Source organism: Nipponia nippon, unplaced genomic scaffold (genome assembly GCF_047370975.1).
Source record: "Nipponia nippon isolate SJK-2023a ecotype South Korea unplaced genomic scaffold, ASM4737097v1 scaffold_12, whole genome shotgun sequence".
Classification (NCBI taxonomy): domain Eukaryota; kingdom Metazoa; phylum Chordata; class Aves; order Pelecaniformes; family Threskiornithidae; genus Nipponia; species Nipponia nippon.
In genome coordinates this window covers 13,309,396-13,331,231 of record NW_028262313.1, presented here as the reverse complement: position 1 = coordinate 13,331,231, position 21,836 = coordinate 13,309,396, and the positions used below count along the sequence as shown (strand labels likewise).

At 43.7% G+C, this 21,836-nt stretch overlaps 2 protein-coding genes across 18 annotated transcripts in view; both read left to right on the top strand.

Moving 5' to 3' along the window:
* The first annotated feature begins 378 nt into the window (after window positions 1-378).
* LOC104012905 (rho-related GTP-binding protein RhoG) lies at window positions 379-14,540 on the top strand. 10 transcript variants are annotated; one of them, XR_015702661.1, is made up of 5 exons: window positions 738-825; window positions 4,352-4,407; window positions 10,148-10,698; window positions 12,086-12,203; window positions 14,116-14,540. XR_015702661.1 is itself a non-coding variant. In XM_087748874.1 (4 exons), exons 3-4 carry the CDS (start codon window positions 10,169-10,171, stop codon window positions 12,096-12,098), a joined length of 543 nt encoding a protein of 180 aa, XP_087605000.1. In that variant the 5' UTR covers window positions 738-825; window positions 4,352-4,407; window positions 10,148-10,168; the 3' UTR covers window positions 12,099-14,540. The 10 variants fall into 10 exon arrangements, 8 of the variants coding, with proteins under 8 accessions (XP_087604996.1, XP_087605000.1, XP_087604993.1 ...); XR_015702660.1 differs by having other exon boundaries at window positions 13,635-14,540; XM_087748874.1 differs by having other exon boundaries at window positions 12,086-14,540.
* A 204-nt stretch (window positions 14,541-14,744) lies between these two features.
* Window positions 14,745-21,836, top strand: part of TAF1 (TATA-box binding protein associated factor 1) — a 33,244-nt gene continuing 26,152 nt past the window's right edge. For 3 of the 8 annotated variants that reach the window (XM_087748842.1, XM_087748838.1, XM_087748836.1), the window contains exons 1-8: window positions 14,745-14,902; window positions 15,106-15,223; window positions 15,831-15,947; window positions 16,921-17,061; window positions 17,504-17,745; window positions 19,841-20,059; window positions 20,493-20,714; window positions 20,902-21,103. In XM_087748842.1, coding sequence (XP_087604968.1) covers window positions 14,777-14,902; window positions 15,106-15,223; window positions 15,831-15,947; window positions 16,921-17,061; window positions 17,504-17,745; window positions 19,841-20,059; window positions 20,493-20,714; window positions 20,902-21,103 — 1,387 coding nt within the window. In that variant the 5' untranslated portion in view covers window positions 14,745-14,776. Of the gene's footprint in view, window positions 14,903-15,105; window positions 15,224-15,830; window positions 15,948-16,920; window positions 17,189-17,503; window positions 17,746-19,840; window positions 20,060-20,082; window positions 20,361-20,492; window positions 20,715-20,901; window positions 21,104-21,836 lie in introns of those variants that run through there. The other 5 variants (XM_087748841.1, XM_087748837.1, XM_087748840.1 and 2 more) reach the window with 5 other exon arrangements.

Below are 21,836 nucleotides of genomic sequence, written 5' to 3'. Positions count from 1 at the left end.
AGGCGCTTAAGAAACGTCAGTGGGCTGAACCCTGCCATCTGCCTCTCCCTCTCCTGTGCCGGGCCCAGGGCAGGACAACGGGAGGAGCCCCCTTGGCTGCACCTCGCCAGCCTCTGCCTGTGCCTCTGCCAGGTCTCCTTGGGGCCGGGGTGCTCGTAGCCCGGTGTTCTGCCTGACCCTGGCATTGCTGGGGGGCGTGGAGCCCCGGTGCAGCAGGGTGAGCCGAGTTTAACCCCCACGCCGCCTCACTCCCTCTGCGGCGGGAAGGGGAGCCGGGCCCGGGAGGAGTGAGGAGGGAGATGGAGGCTGCGGGCAGAAGGGAAACGTCATCGCTGCCTGCGGGGACCTGACGTCCTCCTCTGCAAAGACCGTTACAGGCCCGGAGCGAGAGGCCGACATCGATCGAGGGACGGGAGACAAGGCGGCCGCGGCGGCGGGGGATCCCCGAGGGCGTCTCGCTGTGTAGCGCCTCCCCGCGCTAGGAAGGGGGGCGGAGGGCGACGCGCACGATTTGCCGACGGTACGAAGATATTCCGGTATCCAAGTCCGCCAGCAGAAGCGGGCAGGGGTTGCCGGCCGCCCCCCGCCCCGCCCGGGGCCCGGCCCCGCCGCCGCCGGGAAGGGCCGCACAGCCCCGGGGCGGCGCCCTCCCGCGGCGGCGCCCCCTGGCGGGGCCCTCTGGGGGCGGCGGCGGGGCGGAGGGCGCGTGCGCGCGGCGGGCGCGGGGCGCGTGCGCGCGGCGGCGGCAGGGGCGGGCGCCGGGGTGCGGGCGGGTGCAGGTTCCGCCGCCGCCGCGGGGAGCAGCGGCCGCCGGCGGCGCGGGAGGTGAGCGCGGGGCTTCGCGGGGCGGGGCGGGGGCCACCGGCGGGGGCGCGGTGCCGGGCGGTGCCCCGGGCTCCCCACGCGCGGCAGCGCGGCCCGCGGCGGGCCCTGAGGGGCCGCGAGGTGAAGCGAGGCGCTGTGGCCGCGGGCCCGGCGGCGGGGGAGCGGCCTCCGCGGGCCCCGGGCGCCCCGCGTCTCCGCGGGGGTTCCTCCTCAGCGCCCCGCCTGCCCCGCCTCCGCCCGGCGGCAGCGCTGGGGAGGAAGATCCTCCGCGTCCGGCCGCCGCCACCCTGGCTGTCAGCGGGGCGGCGGCCCGGGGCCGGCGCCGGCCTCTCCCGGCCTGGGGGCTGCGGCGGTCGCGGTTTCCGTCCCGGGCTGCGCGCTGCCCTTCGGCACCTGCCCCGCTGGGGAAGCGGCCGGCTGCGGGGGCGGGAAGGGCGAGCGCGGGAGTAGCGGGGTAGTCACACCCGGCCGCCGGGGCGTGTTGTTTTCTTGGTTTGCAGAGGCTGCGGGAGATGGGGCGCGGGGCCCGGCCCCTGCGCTCGGCGGGGTTTGTGGAGGTGAATGTACCCGTGAGAGCACCGAGAGTGCCGGAGGCCCAGGGCAAGGGCGATGTTTGGAACAAGCTTTTCTCTGGTCGTACTTCTCGCCGCGGGATGTGCGGGAGGCGGGAACGGCCCCGTGGGGCAGGTCCTCCTCCTCCGCCACCGCAGCGCCCGGGGGTTGGGCTGGGCTGTTCTGAAGTCAGGCTGATGCTAATCCTCGTTAGGACTATCATGACAAATTTAAGGCGACCTCTGCTCCTAGCTGATATAATAAAAGGTTGGCATATGATGAGTTAGCCTTTTCTAAAGGTCTCTTGTTTAAGTGCTGAGAGTGGATTTTCCTTTACAGGGATATGTAAGAGTAATCGTATTTGATCTGCTCTCTAAAAACTGCCAAATTGTTGTCTCAGGAAGAGTAGAGCAAGGTAGTGACCTAAAATTTTGCGAGTGCTGAGGGGTTTCAGGAGTCACAGGTATTATCTCATTTAGCAGCCGCTACAGAGCTCTCTTTTACAAGCTGAATGGTTCTCTTGAGTCCCATGAACTTTCAGCATTTGTAACATACCCCTACTGAGGAATTCCTAGCTTAACCTCAAACCCTGAGAAGCAATGCTACCTTTTATTTGTTCTGAACCTCCCTCTTTCTGATTCAATTTGCTGTCCCTTTGATTTAATTTGATGTCTGTTTGTGTGTTGGTTTTTTTTTTTTTTTGAAAGAACCAATGAATAGCCAGTATGCGTTTACTCTTTATAAACACTTGGGATTCCCATCATATTTACTCTGAGTTATAAAAAAGCTTTAAATGCTTTTGTTCTTTATGTGTACCCTATGCTTGCAACATGTGTCCTGTGCTGGAGTGTGGTGCTCCTTGTGCCAGCATCATTAGCTGTGTGCTCATTGTTCCAAGCTTATTTTTTGAGTTTAAAACGCTTACATTCTCTTCTGTGTCAAATGTAAAATACATAGCATGAAGGCTCTGTTTGGCAAGTTTGCCAGTGTTCATCTGCACACAAGTTTTTCTATAGGGAACTTAAGCTTATGAGACGTATTTGGCATTTTGGCTTACTATTTCCTTAAAAAAGGATGCTTTTAAATGTTCTTCTTAGAAGGAATTTTACAGAGATCTTGGAAGAACAATGAAATATGCGGTTTGCAATTAGTAGGAGGAAACTGAATACGCAGTTTGATTTGCTTACGTGATGAGGCTGTGATTCTTTTGGAGTCCAAAATGTTTTCACACAATTTGGTATCATGTAAAGATCCATACCCTTAAAAGGAGTATTTTTTTTTTTTTTTTTTGCTTTACTTTCCTATGCCTGTATGTGTAAATCTGATAGACTGCTGAGAGACTCCTTGCCACTGGTAACTTCTGCTTGCTTTTTAGAACTGCAATACTTGATGCAAATGAGGCTGGTAAACATTGCAATATTGTAGTGCACAAGCACATACAATATACAGTGAGTGCACACTTTAACTCGTATTTTAATTGTATCAAAACTATTTGAAGACACTTATGAAAACTGTTATTGATTGACCAAGTGCATTTTTTTTTTACCCCCCAGTGAAATTTGGGGGCAGAGGAGGAGAAATCAAAGAGAATGAAAAGCATGTGTGGGCTTTTTTCTCGAGGAAAATGCTTAGGTTTTCCTGGTATACACATTGCCCTTGAAATACAACAGTGGCTTTCTTACAACTTTTCTTAAAAATAAAGAGTGTTCAGGGTGCCAATGAATGCCAGATGACAAAAGATGATAGGAAGATAGACTAACAGTTTTTTTTCCACTTCAAATAGGAATCAGGGATGCTTTAACTGGATTTATCGTTCATCCTGCAATGTGCTTAATGGGCCTCTTCACAGAACCTCATCTCTGAGGTACTGTCTTTTTTTCTTTTAGCCAACAGTAATGAATTAAGGCCTTGTCAGAATCTATAAAAGGTAGGAAGGACATATGTTATTCACTTTTTATGAACTGACTGTGATACCCAGGAGGCATGCAGTGGATCTGGGCACAGAACCCTGCAGTCACAGCTCCTAGTCTTACACCTTTACTGTGCTCACCCTCGAAGTGTGTCAAGGTTGCTTGTGTTCAAATAAATTGTGAAGGGTACCCATCTTGATGAATCCATGCTTCTGCATGTGGTTGCAGGAGGAAAGTCAAGTTTAATACTCTGCAGCTTTTAATTATGGCAGGATACATGTCACATTCATATACTGGGGATTCAGATACCTACTGAAGTCCTATTTTTTAGTTCCTGTATGACTGTGCAGCTGTACATTGTTGTAGTGTTATTTCACAGCTGTGCAGCTGTTTGAGGTGGTTTCTAATGCCCTTTGGAAATACTTATTATCCAATAAACATAATCTTGAATTAATGGAATTTACGGTCATTGATATTTGGTCACTAGTATCTTTGCTGTCTTATAAAATTTGAAGTATGAGTGCCTGTAGTAAGAGTGTTGATGCACTGAGGTTTGTGTGGTTGAGGTGCCCAAATACCTCATGCAGACCACTTAGTTTTCACTGTGGTTCCCTAAGAAATACTGCTTATATGGTAAAGCTTATGCATGTTTCATCCCTGCAAAGAAAAAAAAATTAAATTGATAAACCAATTTCAGCCTCATTTGACAGGGGTAGAGGTTTTAAAAACATAATATGAAAGGTTCGGGGTAATTTCTTTTATTTCTTTGAAACAGCTTTTTGTGCCAAAAGGGGTAAGGCCTTTCTAGCATTCACACTGAGGGAACAACCTGTGAGAACTGCATTCTTGTTAGGCATCAGTAATATGCACATGGGAGCTGAACCTCCAGGTAGAGCTCTGCAGAAAGTGAGCTTCCTCGATTCTGCTGTTCACATGGAGCTCTGGACTGTGGACTGCACGGTTCCTGCTGTGCTGCTGAAATCTGGCTTGGCTTGTTGATTTTTGTTTTTTTTCCCTGTCTGCTGCCACTCAGGCTGTTGCCCTGTGTTTTGTTTCTCTTGCAGGTAAATGGCAGGACAGAAAGCGGTGTGAAAACTTTGAAAGGCACTGAGAAGTCCAAGTAGGTCATTTATTGCTGAAGGGTATTAGGGATGAGGTCTCCTATTTAACTTTTTTACTCTTTCTTGGCGTGCGTTCTAAAAGTCTGGCACTTGTCCATTCATTTGGTGCTTGCCTAAAATAATGGTGAGTAAGCTGAGCTGTTGTGGAATAGTAACGCAGTCTTGATTAAATTAGTGAGAGCCCCCTTCTCTTCTCTCAGGTCTGGTGGCTAAGCTGCACACGTGGAAAAAAATCTTAACTCCTTTGCATGTGTGAGGATGGTGGGATGTACTTAGAACTGCTTTATTCACCTAATTCATTGTTGAAGGTTTCTGCCTGACTTCACGTATCAGGTGGACAGAGTGAATCATCTCTGATCTCGTTTTTGTTACTGAAAGATGAGCAATTAAGTCGTTTAGATCTCTTAACATCTGCTTCTGCTTGCTCCTGATAAAGCAGTATCAAACTTCTGAGCCTGCAAAACAGGGATTGATCAAAGGTGGTGGCTGAACAGAATGACATAGCTCAGTACAGGTGATTTCGGCTGAACTCCTAGTGCGTTTTCTGCTTGGTTTTGGCCAAAATGGGGCCCTATTCAAACTGGAAAAAGAGATACGGAAGACCTGACTGTGAAAATGAAGTTATCAAAGAACAATACCAAAGCTAAAATCCATCTAACAAAGAGGCATCTGGTGTTAACGTACAAGGGCAGAGACATATCCTGCTAAGAAGTAGTTCCTCTGCCAAGAATTTTTCGAAGTGCAGGAAGTATAAAAAGCATAAATCTAGAAAGCCCCAGAAGAATTCAGGTTCATGTTTCCTCTCTGTTTTCTGTTGCTGTTTTCTCCCTCCTCTTAGCAAGCAGGGAACTTTCCTTCAGAAGTATTAAAGGGAAGATCTAGAAGTTTTTTCTCTCCCACAAAAAAATTTTGATGCAACATGAAGTTATTCTGTGATTTCATTTACGATAGCTTTGTGGAGAGGGGGAGCGGAATCCAAATAGTGAATTTCCCCAGAAAATATCTAGCTGGGTTACAGGGGAGCAAGCTGTCCATGCTAATGATACCAGAAAATATGTAATTAGGTCAGAACGGGAGTAGCTCTCCAGATGATGTCTCAACACGTTGATTGAAATCTTGCACATTCCAGAGGAAGTGCCAGGTGTGCAGGCAGTGAAGGCAGGCTTTGCAGCACCTTCTGAGAAGGAAACTAATCCAAACAGGAATGCCAGTTTTCTAATTCAAAGCCACTGGTGGACAAGATAGAAGTAACTCTCATCTAACGTGTTTTTGCACAACACTTCTTTGTGGGGTGGTTGTTTGTTTTTGGTTTTTTTTTTTTTTTTTATTCTTTGAAAATTATTCCCATTCTGCTGTAACTGCTAGAACTCATCATGTTCTGATGATCTTTGACCTTAACTGTAACGAAAGTTCTTTCTCTGGCAGGACTAAGCAACCTGAATTACCTCTCACTACTTTGGACTTTCCGTTCGCTCCTTTCTCTTGCCGAATAACCTTTAAACTTGGCTTTGAAGCTTGTGCCTAGCTTTCTGTTTCTAAATTCTAAGTCTTGTTTTTGATGTGTTGATGTGTTAATCTGTATTTTTCTCTTTTTTTAGTTCTTGTTACCTGTTGTACATGGAGGTTTTCTCTCTAAAGTTTTCCCCCCAAATTATTTTGAAGCTCACCAAAAAAACCCCAAACAAACCCTAAACTGATTTTCCTGCTCTTGGTAATGTTCGTTGGTAATTTTGTTTTTGGAGTATGTTTTTTTCCAGCATATATTTATATTCAAATAGCATGCAGTGCCAAGTTCAAGGGTGCTTGAGAAATAAAAAGCATTTTCTATGCAAATTTGAACCCCAGCTTCTTTCTATATTATAAGAGTTTTATTGCTAGGCAAATTGTTTACAAGAAAAAAAAATAGAGACTTTATACATTTTGAACAAAAAGATATGTGGATTTAATAGAAAAGGCCTGATGGAGGTAATATTGTTTGCTTGGTTGTGGCTTAAATTAAAAAAAACCTTTGTCTTCCACATGTAAATCTTTAACCAAACTACACCTGCTCACAAAATACAGGTTTCTGGAGTGTAGGAGCTTCTTTCTGCTCTTTTTTAAAAAGTTTATTTATTTTAATTTTTTTTAATTTCTCTGAATTTTGTGTTTAAGTACTAAATCATATGTATCCTGGTGTGTGTTTGTTTTTCCTGTATTGCATATGCCACACATGATTCCTTTCAGCTAAGATGCTGCTTACTACTTTAAGGGAGCCCTGAAGAGAAGCATACTTAAAAGCCTACAAACTCTCTAATTGTATTTGTGTAGTTCATACTTAGCCTGATGTTTTGGCATGTTTGCATAGTTATTTTGTATTGCAAACATTGCTCTTCTAAAAGCCAAGCCTTAGTCAGGTAATTCAAGATAGTAATGCTGTGAAAGAGCATTTGTGTTCCAGGCTTTTTTGTTACCTTACTACTGTTCTCTGAATTGAAAGCTCTAATGACCTCTTAAATAAAGCCCCAACAAAATAATCTTTGGGTAATACACTTCCATTGGAAGTTTTAAATCAGGTCGAATCAAGCTATTTTAGCTGCTGATGGCACAGGATACATGTGGCTTTGTAGTTTACCAATATATGAAATTGCCTGTATTGTCTTACAGTATTGGTGTGAAGACCCTCCAGGTGTCAGTGCCTGGTGTGTGCAGGTAGGGGTGCAATTCTGGGATACCCTGTCTTTCTGTGAAAAGCTCTGGACAGAAATGCATAGAGGTGTAAGCCCTTCAGGGAGCTCATGGTTTGTGTTTTAAAGAGACATCTTTATGTTTCCAAGTGTTTGCAATTTGTTTATTTTAGAAACTGGGCATATAAAAGGCTTTGTGTATCTCGTTCTCCACAAGACTTTTGTTGCTATAGTTGAGTTTTTATTGCATGTATCCAGCTGACTTAGTTCTGCCATCTCTGTGATGTCACTTGTTATTGACTGATCAAAATAGCAGTCTGTTGCATAGGTAGTTCATTCGGAAAAAAACTTCTGCTCTGGAATTGTTGGTCACCACTAAGGTTTCTGGCACAGCATCTTCTAGTACTTCAGTGGTTTGAAGTAAACACAGGAATAAGCTTTAAAACCTGCTCTCTGTGCTGCAGTCCAGTGATATGTTGGCAGCAATAGCAGCATATGGTGTTCCTCCCCCATGATTCGTTCCCACCATATGCTACCGCTGGCTTGGTTGTACCAACACAGTTCATTGTGGTACGACTTGGTAAACTGGATGAAACAACTCCTCACCCTTTTTCAGTGTGTGGTCACAGCTGAGGAGGTGGCGTGCTACCTGGGTGGGAAGGGGAAGGGGTTTGGAAACGCCTGAAGGCAGCCTCGCTGCTGGAGAGACCGTGGCAGTGTCTCAAAGCAGGTAGTGATCTGCCCTGCAGGGAGAGCAGCAGTAGGCACTAGGATGGTGAGTTACAGTTGCATCTTCAGGTAGAACAATGTTATGGTATTAAAATACGTCTGCTGTTCTGTCACTATTTGCTTCTAGTGCGTACACCCTTTGTGTTCAGAAATATTATGTTGTATTGTATGCTGCCAGTATCAGTGTTTAATATAATGCTAAAAATGTTTAATTGTTTTAAGTAATTTTATATTAAAACGGGTTTCAATGTTGGGGTTTGCAAAATGCAAGAAATGTTTCTAAGCTGCTAATTTGACAGAACTTACCTATTTTTTTCTCCCCCCCCCCCCCCCCCCCCCCTTAGCCCTGTTAAATGAAAATCTTGGTGCAACTGTTCTGGAATAATATATGCAGTCCTGCTGTCAGCTTTTGCTGGTCAATGCTGTTCTTGATTTTACTGATTACCTTTACAATATGCAGTTGCATACACATCTCTTTACATTTGACCAGAGCCTTGAAACAGGATGACTGATTTTTTTGATGTATGATGGAATTCACATGTATGCTTTTCTGGCAAAGCTCAAAAGTACTTGCCAGATTTCATTTCAGCTGATTCATGTTGTTTTAGAAAAGTAATTCCTGCCATTTTCAAAAAAGATAAACTACTTCTCCATCTTCCTTCTGCTTGTTTTCCTCCAAATTCTTCCCCTCCAATGTCCTGCTGGGTCTTTCTGGAGCAAAGTTTCTGCACTGCTTCCCACCACTGATTGGTTTTCAGCAGTGCATGGGTACGTACATTGATACTTCCTTAAGCACTGTATGTTGTAGTGACCAAAGTCGATATTACTTTGTCTTTTGCAAAGTTGCACTCTGTCTTTTGCAGAGTTGCCTGTTGCAACTTTGTGCCAAAGCTTAAGGTAGCCTATTTTTGCTTAGTGCGGAGGAATCGTGTACTCCCAGTGGGAAGACAGCAGTATGTAAATACAGATAAAGACTTTGTCAAAAAGGACAAAGCTGAGACTTAAATGGTAATGAGTTGTTGATTTGTCTGGATGGTCTTGAAGAGGAAGTTGGAGGGAGGGGGTTTCATGACTTTTACAAGTGAAATACTTCACTATTGCTCATTTTCATATATTCCCTTTGCTATTTTGATGGTGTTGGAGCTGTATCTTTCTGGAATATGCAATATAGTTCCTCCCACTATTTGTTTCTTCTGTTTGAAGCAGTGTATTTCTGCTGGTTGCAAGTTGAGGATTACTGATAGTACCTCAAAGGCATTTGGGTGAGAAGGCAGACGCAAGTTCCTTCTTGTTCAGGCTAGCAGTGGAAGCTCCAGCATACAACAAATGTACAACAAATGACTGCTTGTAATTATTCTACACTATTTTCCAAGTTCCTGCTGTTCATGTGATGAAAGTTTAGAATGAATTGCATTTTAGGCTATATATCCATTTGATTATCAAACCTACTCTTCACCTACGAGGAAAGGGATAGGGAAGCCTTTAAGTGTCAAATATCTCCTGTAACAATTCCCCAGTCTGCCTAGGAAGGCTGTTTGCTGATCTTTTACAGCATGTATTTTTCTGATGCTCAGTAAAAGCTTTCTTTATTGTAGCTCAAGCCTATTGAGTTCTCCTTGTTCTGTCACTGATTAGTAAGAATAATCTGTTCTTGGCTTCTTTAGAAAAAATCTTGATGTATTCTAATATGGGTAGTATGGCTAGTTATATTTCAAAGAACAGCTTTTCTTGTACATGCTACTTTCTGAACCTTGTATCTGGTGTCCTCTAAATAATACTGTATCTTGAGGTCTGATTGATCCTGAGTTGAGTCAGTTATCATAGTAAACAGTAGCAGTGCAGCCCAGCAATGGGTATCTTTGTTTATTATAAAATTTTTGGACCTTTCTTTGTGGTAAACTGTTTAGGCAGTAGACTATGTAGACAAGAAGTGTGAATCTTGGAGGGTGTGTGTGTACAGAGGTGTGTGTGTGAACCTACAAATGACAGAGTATCTTGTTACTAGATCTGAGGTCACGATCCCTTTCCACTTGCAGGTACCTCTAAGGACTTGTCCCTTTGCGTGTGGGAAACTGTCTGGCAGTAAGGCAAGACTGTGAGAATTTGGCTAATTTGTACTTATGTGGTTGGAATGCAGCCTGTTGTCACTGAGCTCTCAATTCATTGCGTCTCCATTTCACTATTGCCTTTCTAGGCTGTGAGCCCTTCGTAATGGCTTCTGAGACACTGAGTGTGTCTAGCTGTGATAAGAAATTGTTAGCAATATTAAGAACACGTGCTAAAGCTTATCTTTAAAATGGCTATCATTGAGTGTGCTTTTCCTAACTTTTTTTCTTGCTTTGTGCAGGACTTTGTTTCTGGGTAAAGAATGCAGACGATAAAGTGCGTAGTTGTTGGAGATGGCGCTGTGGGAAAAACTTGTCTTCTCATCAGCTATACCACCAATGCCTTCCCAGAAGAGTACATCCCTACTGTGTTTGACAACTACAGTGCCCAAATGACTGTTGATGGACGGACAGTTAGCCTGAATCTCTGGGACACTGCAGGCCAGGAGGAGTATGACCGCCTGCGCACACTCTCTTATCCTCAAACCAATGTATTTGTCATCTGTTTCTCCATCGGTAGCCCCTCTTCCTATGCAAATGTGAGACACAAATGGCATCCTGAAGTTTCTCACCACTGTCCAAATGTTCCCATTCTTTTAGTGGGCACGAAGAGAGACTTGAGAAATGACCTGGAAACGGTTAAAAAGTTGAAAGAGCAAAGCTTGGCTCCCACTACCCCGCAGCAGGGTACTTCGCTGGCTAAACAAATTGGAGCAGTCAAATATTTGGAGTGTTCAGCGTTGAATCAGGAGGGTGTTCGGGAGGTGTTTGCTGAAGCTGTGCGTGCAGTTCTGTATCCTGTGACAAAGAAGAACACAAGAAAATGTGTCTTATTGTAGTTACCTTGGGTGATGGATGTTCGAAGTTGAATATTGACTAGAATCTTGGAGGGCTCTTTAATGAGTTAAATTGAAGATTTGCATCTTGCACTAACAGCTCTAAGCAGAAATGGTTTATGCAACGAATATTCTTGCAGTCTTATTGCTTCAGGGAAACTGAAATACAACAGGTTTTTTTTTTTTTCCAACTGAGAGGTCAAATATCTACTTTATTTCTGAAGTTCCAGTCTCCAGCTTCTCCAGGGATCACTTGGCTTCTGTCCTTATTTAATGGAGCAAAATAAAAGAAGGGACTTCTTTGAAGCCAGACTTCTTTACTAGATAGCCATCAGTTACTAGATTTGCTGAAAAGCACAAATTCTGATAACTTTGCTTTAAGTGTAGCTGCTGCTTTTCCCATCCCTTATTTACTTTGAATTTGTGTTACAAACAGAAGTCTGGCTGTCCAGTTGTTTTACTTTGTCAATTTAAAGCTTGAAAACAACTTGTTTACATGCAAAAATGCCTGAAATATTACTGAGATTGACCTTATAGTGAACTGTGATTGTTTATATGAAGAGTTAGCATAAGGCATGTTTATGCAATGAGCAAGACCCAGGGAACACTTGCAATGATTTTATTAATAGAAGCAGGAGCTGATTTCTCCTAATGTAAGGAACTTAGAATAATGATGAATCACTCAAATGAGTGATTTTCATACTTTTGAATTGGAGAGGTAGAAGAGTAGTTTAGATGCAAGTCTTCCATAATCTTCTAAACTGTGTTTTTATTTCACTCTCCAAAGAGACTTAGCACCCTGAGAATAAAGTTAACAGTTACCTTCTCGGACTGACTGAGGTAGTTGGGATGACACTTCTCAAAACGAGATTTTCAGTGTGATCCGTTTGATGAATCTCAAAGACTTGATAGCAGCCTGTTTGCTCTTGAGGAATTCATTGCTTCACTTCTTAATGTTCTTGGGGCCATCACCTGAGATTTTTATGGCAAATTCCTTTGTTGTTTTTCTGAGAGAACACTGACAGAAAATTTGGAGGTTCTATTTACAGGAACCAGGAACCCTTGGTTTTTCCTGGCAACTCACTGATGGTTTCAGTTAAATTTGTAATGGTTAGCCAGTCACTGGATAGGTTTACCTGGGCAGTTTTCTCCTCTCTACTAGGTGATCGGTTATTATAAACTCTTTTAACTGAAGTTCTATTTACATACTTTTTAACTTCCTTTAGCAGCTCTAGTGAGTGGCAGCTCGCTTTTATTTTCAAGATGTGCACTGTTCTTTATGTGTCATTCCGGGACCAGCTGAGGAGTGAGCGCATGAAACCTTCCTTAGCCTTAACCTTACAGCTTGGTGGTATGAAAGCAGCATGCTTCAAAGATACTTTGTGTGAAACCAATGGTGCTGGACTGGGCTTTGTTGTCTGAAGTTGACAGTGCTGTCTTTGTCTGGATGCAGCCTCAATTGGTAATTCAGAACTTGCTTTCCTGTGATTCCCACACATGCAAAACTGCACTGGTGTATATCCTGGGCAGAAAAAAGCCTCATTTTAGCAAGATAACAGAAAATACATCAACAAGGTTATTAGGGATCTTGTGTTAATTTAACCTTGCTTTATCCGATACGGGCAAAAATGCCAGGTGGATAGAAACATTTGTGTTTGTGCCCTAATTCCGCTCTTTGAAGAGGATGTGCCTTTCTTCAGCTGGTGTAACTGATGCTGACACTAACTGCAATTTTTGTTTATCTGAGATGCTCGTACTGGTACTGCTTTAGCAAACTGCAACCCATAGATTATAAACTGCAGTTAATGCAAATACTGGTATATGCGGCTAGTGAACCAACACCGAGTTCCAAACATTGCCTGATGGCAGGCAACACCAAAACACCCGTTACGCATGACTTCTGCAGAAGCCTCAAGGCTCTGCATATTTTTCTTCACCAAGTGCCATTGCCTGGAGTCTCTTTGTGTCTTTTGCACTCATAGAAGAAGTGCTGTTCCAGATGTGGCTCCTACCGCAGTGCCCTGCAGGCTGTGAGGGCGTAGGAGTATTTCAGTGACGTAACCTCTACTCACCACGTTCTGCCTTTACTTTAGTAGTAGGCCTTTAGTGTGGGCTTGACTTGCAGGCAGCAATTAACTTTGTGCCTTGTAATTCATGATTATTTTCTGTAGGTAAATTTCAGTAACCGAGTAAATAGTTTATGGTGTTTAAAATGTATTTATTGAAGCCAGTGCACGTTTGTTTTTAATGCTGGTCAGGCCTGAATCAACTGTCTAGTTACCCTGGTGCAAGTCCATAACCTTTGCTTCATTGAGAGATGTACTTAAAAAGTTTGTGATATGTTTGAACTGCTCTTAAATAGACTTTTTAATTTCAACAACAGGCACCTCTTTTTTTTTTTTTTTGCTTACATATATTTGCAATTTTGTACTGAAGCTACTACTGTTTTTAAAAAAGTTTTTACTTTTTTACATACTGAAATCTCTTAGTTCTGCATCTTTTGTGGTTATTCCTAACTGGATTACAATAATTTTGTGGAGAAGAAGAGATCCTGTGAGCAAGTATTATTGCACGCACCCCCCCCCTGTTTCTGTAGGCTCACAGAGCAGCCATCCTGGTGTTAACTGGAAGAGAGTATGGTGAGATAAAATTCAACTACTTAATCAATTTATTTGAATTGATTACATTATTGATTACATTATGCTAGAACACTTTATCCCCATCTAGATTACTTAATAAATGGATTGCACAACAGTACTGAGAAGAATAACACAACAGTGATGAAAATGAGCAGAAAGTGAACTTTAAACACAGTCAAAAACTTTTTTATTGGCTTTGGAGTATGTCATTAATAGTCATTTAGATGCCTGTTATTTCTGTCACTTTCTGCCAGGAGCAGAAGTCCTGCTGGCTGACAGCTGGTTTCCTCCAGCCTCTGCTTTTCAGGAGTGCAGGGATCCAACAAGCTTTTCCATTCAGTGGGCATTCTCAGTTGGTGATCTTCATTCCCTTTCCCCCCTACAGTTCTTGGTGCATTTTATTGTAAGTAGTCCAGTGCTTCAGTCTACAATCCATTCCGTTCCTCCCACGTTGTCTTTGTGGATTTTTTTTTTTTCTGTGGGCAGGTAACAAATACAGACTTCACACAATCCCATGGATGGGTTTTGTCTGGTTTTGGGAGATCAGAAAACCCAGATTAAGCTGTGTGGGTTTCCTGAACTGTTCAAGATTCCTCGGTTTGTTACTGAATAGAAATGCAGCGTGTATGTCTTAATTCACAGAAGAGACTCCATGAAGAGACTGATTCTAATCTTTCAGTTCGTGAATGATTTCTGAAATACTTAAATGTTGTTTTTTTTTTTTTTTAAATATAGCTGAAGCCATCCACAGGGAGCTGAGCAGTTCAGGAATTCTGTGTCCAAAGGATGTTATGAGGTGCGCTTAGATGTACGAGTGCTTTCTCCAGTTTACAGCTGTAGCTATTTCTATGAAATTTAAACTAGAAGAGCCTTGCTGTGCTTTGTCTCCGAGTGCTAAACCTCACTCTGTAGAAACCTCGGTGCTGCTTGAGCTGACCCTGGGAAGCGGATGGATCGCGCGGGGGTCCCGACCCCTGGGTGGGCTGCGGGGAGCACCAGTCAGCAGCGGCAGCCCAAGACTCTTAGTGTGGTACTGATATATACACTGGCAACTTGATTTTATACTATAAAAGAATTTGTATTACAGCTAACACTTTTAAAGGAATTTTTTTTTTGTTTTAAATTATGCGGAATTAAGTTGTAATAAACCTTTCTTCATCTCTCTGGCTCTCGTATTAATTCACCCTGCTGTTTGTAACGCGCCTCTTCTAAACGTAGTTCTTTCCTGTGGAAAGCCGGACCCCCTTCCCAAAGGCAATAAACGATTTTTCGGTGAACGCCGGCGCCTCCGCGCTTCCTTGGGGCGCTGTCTGCCGGCCGGGAGGGGATGGGCGGGCGGTGCCTCAGTCCGCGCGCGTCCGGGCTGCGGTTCCGCTTCCGGGCCGGCGCCGCCGCCATGTCAGACTCGGAGAGCGAGGAGGATGCGGATGGCGGCCGCGCTGAGCCCTTCTCGCTGGCTGGGTTCCTCTTCGGCAACATCAATGAGGCGGGGCAGCTGGAGGGGGACAGCGTCCTCGACAAGGTAGGGCTGTGTCGCTCCGGGGAGACGGCGCGGGCTGAGGGACGGGAGAAGAAACGGGGACCCAGCGGCGCGGGTCCGGGGCGGGCCAGGGAGGAGGCGTCGGTGGGGCAGGCTCCAGGACAGGACCGAGCAGGCGGTTGGGGGGCTCGGCCCGGCCCGGCTGGCAGAGCCTCCCGGCTGGGACGTGGCTCCGGTCTCTTCAGGAATCCAAGAAGCACCTGGCCGGGTTGGGTGTGCTGGGACTGGGCAACCTGATCACTGAGATCACAGCCAGCGAGGAGGACAGCCCAGAGGCCGATGGAGCCCACCTGGACGAGGAAGGTTAGGCGCCGGGGTACCTGCGGTGAAATGGCAGAGGGGCTGCAGGATCAGAGTTCTGACTGGAGAGGAAGAATCGCACCCAGGTCGTCTGGGGCTGCAGGGAATATCGTAATTGTCTGGTCAGAGGTCCTCTGGCAAAGGCCTTGCCGCCTTCTTGCCAGAGTGAATCCTACATTATCTCCTGGTCACTTTTGCACTTGTTATCTTTCATTTTTTATAACTTTTTTTTCCTTGCCTCTTCTCCCTCATAAATAAGTTTATTCTGTGTTTTCCCCTGTGTTAAACAAGCCTATTTAGTGCACAGCATTATTATGTCTCTTTTTTTATTTCTGAGCTTGTTGAACAGTTTTATTGAGTAAGTGAAAGGTGTTCCTTATGCTGAAGTTGGTTACTTACTAATCTTTAGGGGAAATTCAGAGCTTGGAGGACTTGGAGCTTTTGGATGGAATGAGGGGAAAAATAGTCCGATGGGGGATGCTAATCGGATGTTTTTGTTCCTCTTAGAAAAGGAAGCATAGAAAAGGTTTCGTATGTACATAGTGAAGTCTGAAGTTAGTAATTTATGTTAGGATAAAGTTTTGTGTGACTAGGTTTCTTTTCTTCCTAGGCTGGGTTAAGAGCACGGAAGATGCTGTTGATTATTCAGATATTAATGAAGTGGCAGAAGATGAGAGCCGTAGGTATAAGCAGGCAATGGGCAGCTTGCAACCAGTTCGAAGACCAGGTAAACGGGATTAGCATTACAGCTCTATCTGTAGAAGGTATTTTAGGGCAATCTCTTATACAGGTGACATTGTGCCTTTTCACTCCTTGCTTCAAGAACCCAATATAAGCCTTTGTGAAACTGTGTTCACTGGGTGAAGCCACTGCTTGATATCTTCCTTTTTGAAGGAATAGTTCCTCATTAGAGTTAGACTATACTCGGAAGAGAAACCAGGATCCTCCTTTTGCTCTGGGATCCCCTGCAGAGAATACCCAATACCTACTCATATTTCTTTAACCTGTGTTCTTAGGAAGAGGGTTATGCAGGAGGCCAGGTGCTTCTCAGAGATACTCAAAGATAGAGATAAGGCCCTGGTCCCTTAGAGAGTCAGTTCAATCTTAATATCTCTCTCCTGTTTTGCCCTTGAATTCCTTTTCTGAAATGACTGCAAAAGGCACTTTGGTTCTTTTGTCAGTCTCAGGGATCTCTGTCTGGCCTAGAACAGATTTTCAAAAACATGCAGCTTTTCTCTTTCAGGAGCTGCTAGTGCAAATGCTACATCTTTGCATATTCCTTAAAGCTGCCTTACACTTAACCTGTCTGTTAACATTTTGTGGTTAGTGGGATGTAAAGGTGATTTGTGCTTTTTAACCACATTTTTCTTACTTTTTTAGCAGCTTTATTTGCTCTGCAAAACATGAATAAGGGGAGGTGATAGGAAATACATATATATATATATATATATTTTAAGTGCTTCAGTCATCTTTATGTCAGTTTGCCTTTTTCCCTCCTTCCCACTCTTTCTTAAATTTCAGTCTTGCAAATGAGTTTGTGCAGGAAGCCGGACTTGTAAGAGTCTTGCACCTAGTTATAAAATGAGAATGGTCTCCTTACTAATGAGAAGACATGGTCTTCTCATCAGGCTGGGACAGGTATGAGATAGTATGAATGGGAAGGGTGCCTGGTTCCCTTTTATTGTCTGCTTAATATGCAGTCTTGTCTCCTGACTGGTTAGATGAAGATGAGGATGATTATGATGCTGACTGTGAAGATATTGATTCCAAGTTGATGCCGCCACCACCGCCACCTCCAGTACCTGGAAAGAAAGAAGATGAAAAGGATGCAGCTGCCACTGGTGAGTGAGGACTTTCTTCTCTCTGGCAATGTGAATGTCTGAAGGAAGCAAACGCTGCTGTGTAGCAGTTCATTCTGCAGCAAGCACCACGCGTCGTCAAAATTCGATCTGCAGACTGCATCTAAAGGTGGGTCTTTGTCCTGATATGCAATGTTATAGGATTGTCTGAAATGTAGGGTGAAATACTGTATTTCCAGTGATTGTTAAAATACTGATACTGACAATGAAACTGCTTTTTTATCTCATCCTCTCAGTTGTGGCTGGGAAATTCACCTGGAACGCTTAGGATAAAATGAAAGGTTAAACCAGAATGGTACTCATAACACCTGCAGAGGCTTAATTTTTGCATAACTTGGTATAAAGAGTAGATGTGGCATTATGGGGTTGTACTAGGGGACAGGGAGGAAATCTCTTTGTTTATAAGGTGCTTGTTCTGTTGTAGTATCTGAAGATGGAGACGGTATCATTTTGCCCTCCATCATTGCTCCTTCCTCTGCTGCCTCCGACAAGGTGGATTTCAGCAGCAGCTCTGATTCTGAGTCAGAGATGGGACCTCAAGAAGCCAGGCAGGCAGAATCCAAGGAAGGCAAACTCACACTTCCTCTTGCAGGAATCATGCAGCGAGATGCTACCAAACAGTTGCCAAGTGTTACAGAGCTCTTCCCGGAATTTCGACCAGGCAAGGTATTGTAAGAGATATGTGGAAGTAACAGAAACTGTATCCTGTAAGCCTTCTAAATATGAATTGTATAGTATTAACGGTATGTAGTAAGTAATTGCATAGGTGTTCTTGCTCACCTCAATACTTACTTTAGTTTCTTTGTGCTGCTGTTTCCAGACTGCTTAACATGTAATGCTTTTCCTGCCACTTGCAGGAGCCTCTTAAAAAGCATATGAATCAGGGTGTGAAGTAATGTTTTGCTGTTCTGTAAGACCATAGCACAGGCCTGTTGATTTGTGAAAACTGGTTTTCCGAGATAGTAGAGAATACTTTTGCCGGATGATTAAAAATATAATGCTAATCTGTCTGCTTTCTGGCTTTTCTGGCAAGTATTTGCTCCTCCTTTCGTGCTGTCCTGAATTTGGTGTGCTCTTCCGGAAACAATTTGTGATCTGTATCCTTTACTTAATTCTTCCTCAAAACTGCGACGAGTATGGATCAGAAATTAGCTTAATAACATGTTCGTTGAAAGAATGATTGTTTTTTGCACAAAGTGAATTCATTACAATACTTTCCTAAATGCTCTCAAATAGCAAATGTAGTCGATGTATTTCAATAATTATTTTGAAAGTTTTAAAGCTGTCGAGAGGAAATGTGGGAGCGGAAGAAGAATAAAGATGAGCTTATAGGTGCCAAACCAGGTGGTTGTGAGCCAGGATACCTTGGTTTTATGTGTGCCTCTGTCACAGGTTTTGTGTAAGGAGCTGAGCAATTTGCATAATTAAAAATCGTATTTTAATAATTTGTCTAACCTCTGTCTATTAGAAATATAGATGAGGCTCTAGCACAGAAGTTAGCCTTCTGGACACTCTCTTGGCTTTTGCAAATTTTGTGTTTCCTGTGTTACTGTATTTTGTATCAGTTGGTGTGTTCGTTTCTTTGGTACTGAACATGTAATGCCAGGGACTGGTTCAGTGTTGACTGTGCCCGGTGGGTGCAGAAGTCAGTGCAAGCTGTTAATGCTGAGCACTTTTCATAATTAATTCATGAGCACTAGAGCTGGCAAAGCCTGAAATCCTGTAGAGTTGGCTATGAGGATTGGTTGATGCCTGAGAATATGCATGTTAATGTAGCACTGCTTTTCTTGATAAAACTACTTAAAATAGCATGTGGAGAAGCAGACTTTGTATTTCATTAAACTGTTAGCAGCTTAACTACATCTGAGACCTTTGCTCATTGGTGAAAGCTCATTGAAACTGGCCAAAGGGTTCGGAAGTAATCTGAGGGAGTTTTGGGAAGAAGGATAATGGGGATGTGGGCAGAGATGGACAGAGTGGTCATATAAACATTATTTCCTTTGGGGATCAGCGTAACAGATTAACAAGGATCATTAATAGGATGTCTCTCTACAAATCTTTGGTTCTAATTCTTGTTTCCTAAATCTGTCAATTAATTTGGGAATAATGCTTTCCCTCTTTACAAGAGTGCTCTGAAGAAACAATTATCAGTGCTTAAAAAACAGCAATCATAATTATAGAAGAAACAGAAGAGACAGTTTGTCATTGTCATTAGTGCAGGTTTTGCAGGTATGCAGTATGCATATGGGGAACTGCATTATGGTGGAAGTAAAAAGAGTGTGTTATTTCTAGACTGTGGTATTTATTTTTATTTGGTTGTTTAAGAAATCTCTGCTTTATATAACTGTCTTCTAGCTTTGTCTCTTTTGCTAATAATTTTATCAACTCTTCTTCATCTCCATGTGTCTTTCTGAAGGTTATGGATTGTTCAAAATGAAAATATTTATTTCCAGGTGGTGTCTTACCATATGCCCAATATGTAAAGGCAATCTTTCTTCCCTCTGTTGAGTTTCTTTGTGTCTGAAATTAAGAAAAAATCCTTTTGAAAAGGAAGGATCCATCAAACAGGTGGATCAGAAACTTTTTTTTCAAGTATAACCAAGAGATTGTTGATTGCATCAGGGGCTGGGATTGTAGTAGAGGCCAAGCTTCTGAATTTCAGAGTGCTCTCTTTCATTGCTGCTTTTCAGGTGAGGGAAAGACAGGCAAGCATTCCACAGTGTTTTTTTTTCTCTGACTCTCTTGTTTTTTGCTATTCTAGGTGCTGCGTTTCCTGCGTCTCTTTGGCCCTGGAAAGAATGTTCCATCGGTTTGGCGTAGTGCCCGAAGGAAACGCAAGAAGAAACATCGGGAGTTGGCACAAGAAGTGCAGATACAGGAGGGTGAAGTTGTAGTTGAGAGTGGAATGGAAGGAAAATCTCCTTGGGAATATGAGTTTGCTGCTCCTCCCCCTCCTGAGCAGTGCCTTTCAGATGATGAGGTGGGATATCTGAGACTTAGGGAGGGTCGCCAGCTAGCACTGGGGGTAGTAGCGGATTGGACAGCAACTTTTAGAGTTAAGAGCTTTTCCTCCAAAATAAAACTGGAGGACAGGGTTGGCTTGTATTCCAGCTGTGCAGAAGCTCTTCTTCAGACACTAGTCAGTGACTTCAGGTGATTGCTTCTTACTGAGAAGGCTGCATCCGTGGTACAGGATCAATAGGAGAGCTTATCTTCTTTGTATCAAGAAGAAATCTGTGTGTTCTTGGAAGTCTAATTGCAGAACATTCGTAAGGCAGCTAGTAAGTATGGAAAAGCACTTAGAAATACTTTTCTCCTCCGAGAATAAGCTGGGAAACTTGGAAGGAAGAAACCTCTTTCTGACATTTAGATAGACCATCAGTGTAACCATTCTTTCCTTTGCTGTGCTTCAGATTACCATGATGGCACCTGTGGAATCGAAATTTTCCCAATCAACTGGTGATATAGACAAAGTGACAGATACAAAGCCTAAAGTAGCAGAATGGCGCTATGGCCCAGCCCAGCTCTGGTATGATATGCTGGGGATCCCTGAAGATGGCAGTGGATTTGATTATGGCTTCAAGCTGAAAGAGAAGAAGAAGGAGCAGGAGGTTAAAGGACACACAGATGAGGGGGTGAGAGGGGAACTGTGGGGGAAGGTGTGGAGATATGTGTGGCACTGGGGATTGCTGCACAATGAGAGCTTGGTGATGGGCCAGTGGATGGTTGTGCACCATGCAAAATGAGACTTTTAATTTTCCTCCTTTAGTTCGAAAGCATAAAGTGGATGCAGGTCTTCAAGCAACTTTTCTTTCCTTCCAGGATGCAGGGCTGATGGATGAGAAGGATGATCTGCTAGCTGATGAGCACTTCCTTATGGTGACACAGCTCCAGTGGGAGGATGATGTTATCTGGAATGGAGAAGATGTCAAGCACAAAGGGACTAAGACACAGCGGGCAAGTTTGGCTGGCTGGCTGCCATCCAGCATGACTAGAAATGCCACTGCATACAATGCCCAACAAGGTAATCAATGGTCTGATGTGAATTGTACTTACTGTCGTTGAGCTGACTCATTCCATGCTTTCATCTCAAATACAGAACATAATTCTTCCTGTCAGGGAATGTTTTTTGGCAAAATCAGAGCTCCACTCAGAATTCTGAGACTCATTCTTTCCAAAAGCAGAGTAGGTCCCTTCTGTTAAAGAAAATACCAACTCTGGCGTTCTTCTCTCCATGTGGAATACCAGATGCTAGATCCTTCTACATTAGTATCAGGCAATGCTATACGTAGGATGTCTGCTGTTTATAAGCCAATGGAATTTTCTTTATATGTTTTTTTAATTGGAGGAATTGTGTAAAAGTCTTCTGAAGTTTCTTCTGGACTAATAATGGAATTCTGTTTTTTCTAGATAGGAAGTAACAATTCTTACAAGCCTCAGACTTCTCTTAGACACAAATGCATTTTAAATTTAAATTGCTTGTGTAGAATGAATGTTTATCATCTGTTTGTTATATCTTATCCTGCTTCTACAAGGAAGGACTAATGGGAACGTCAGATATTTATTGGGTACTGGTGTCAATCCTTTACTGTTTAGCTCTGAGTACAAGACACTCTGAAGAGCTGGGTAGGTGAATTGGGGATAGCCTTTTATAACAGTTTGCATTTCAGCACAGTTGTGCCTGAGCTATCCAGGCCTGGCCTCGCTGTGTTGGAGTCCCATCAAAAGCTACAGTAACATGTTAAAGATGGTTGGTC

What these genes read in the sequence shown, in the direction of transcription:
- LOC104012905 (XM_087748870.1), top strand. Translation starts at nt 10,169, where the DNA reads ATGCAGACGATAAAGTGCGTAGTTGTTGGAGATGGCGCTGTGGGAAAA.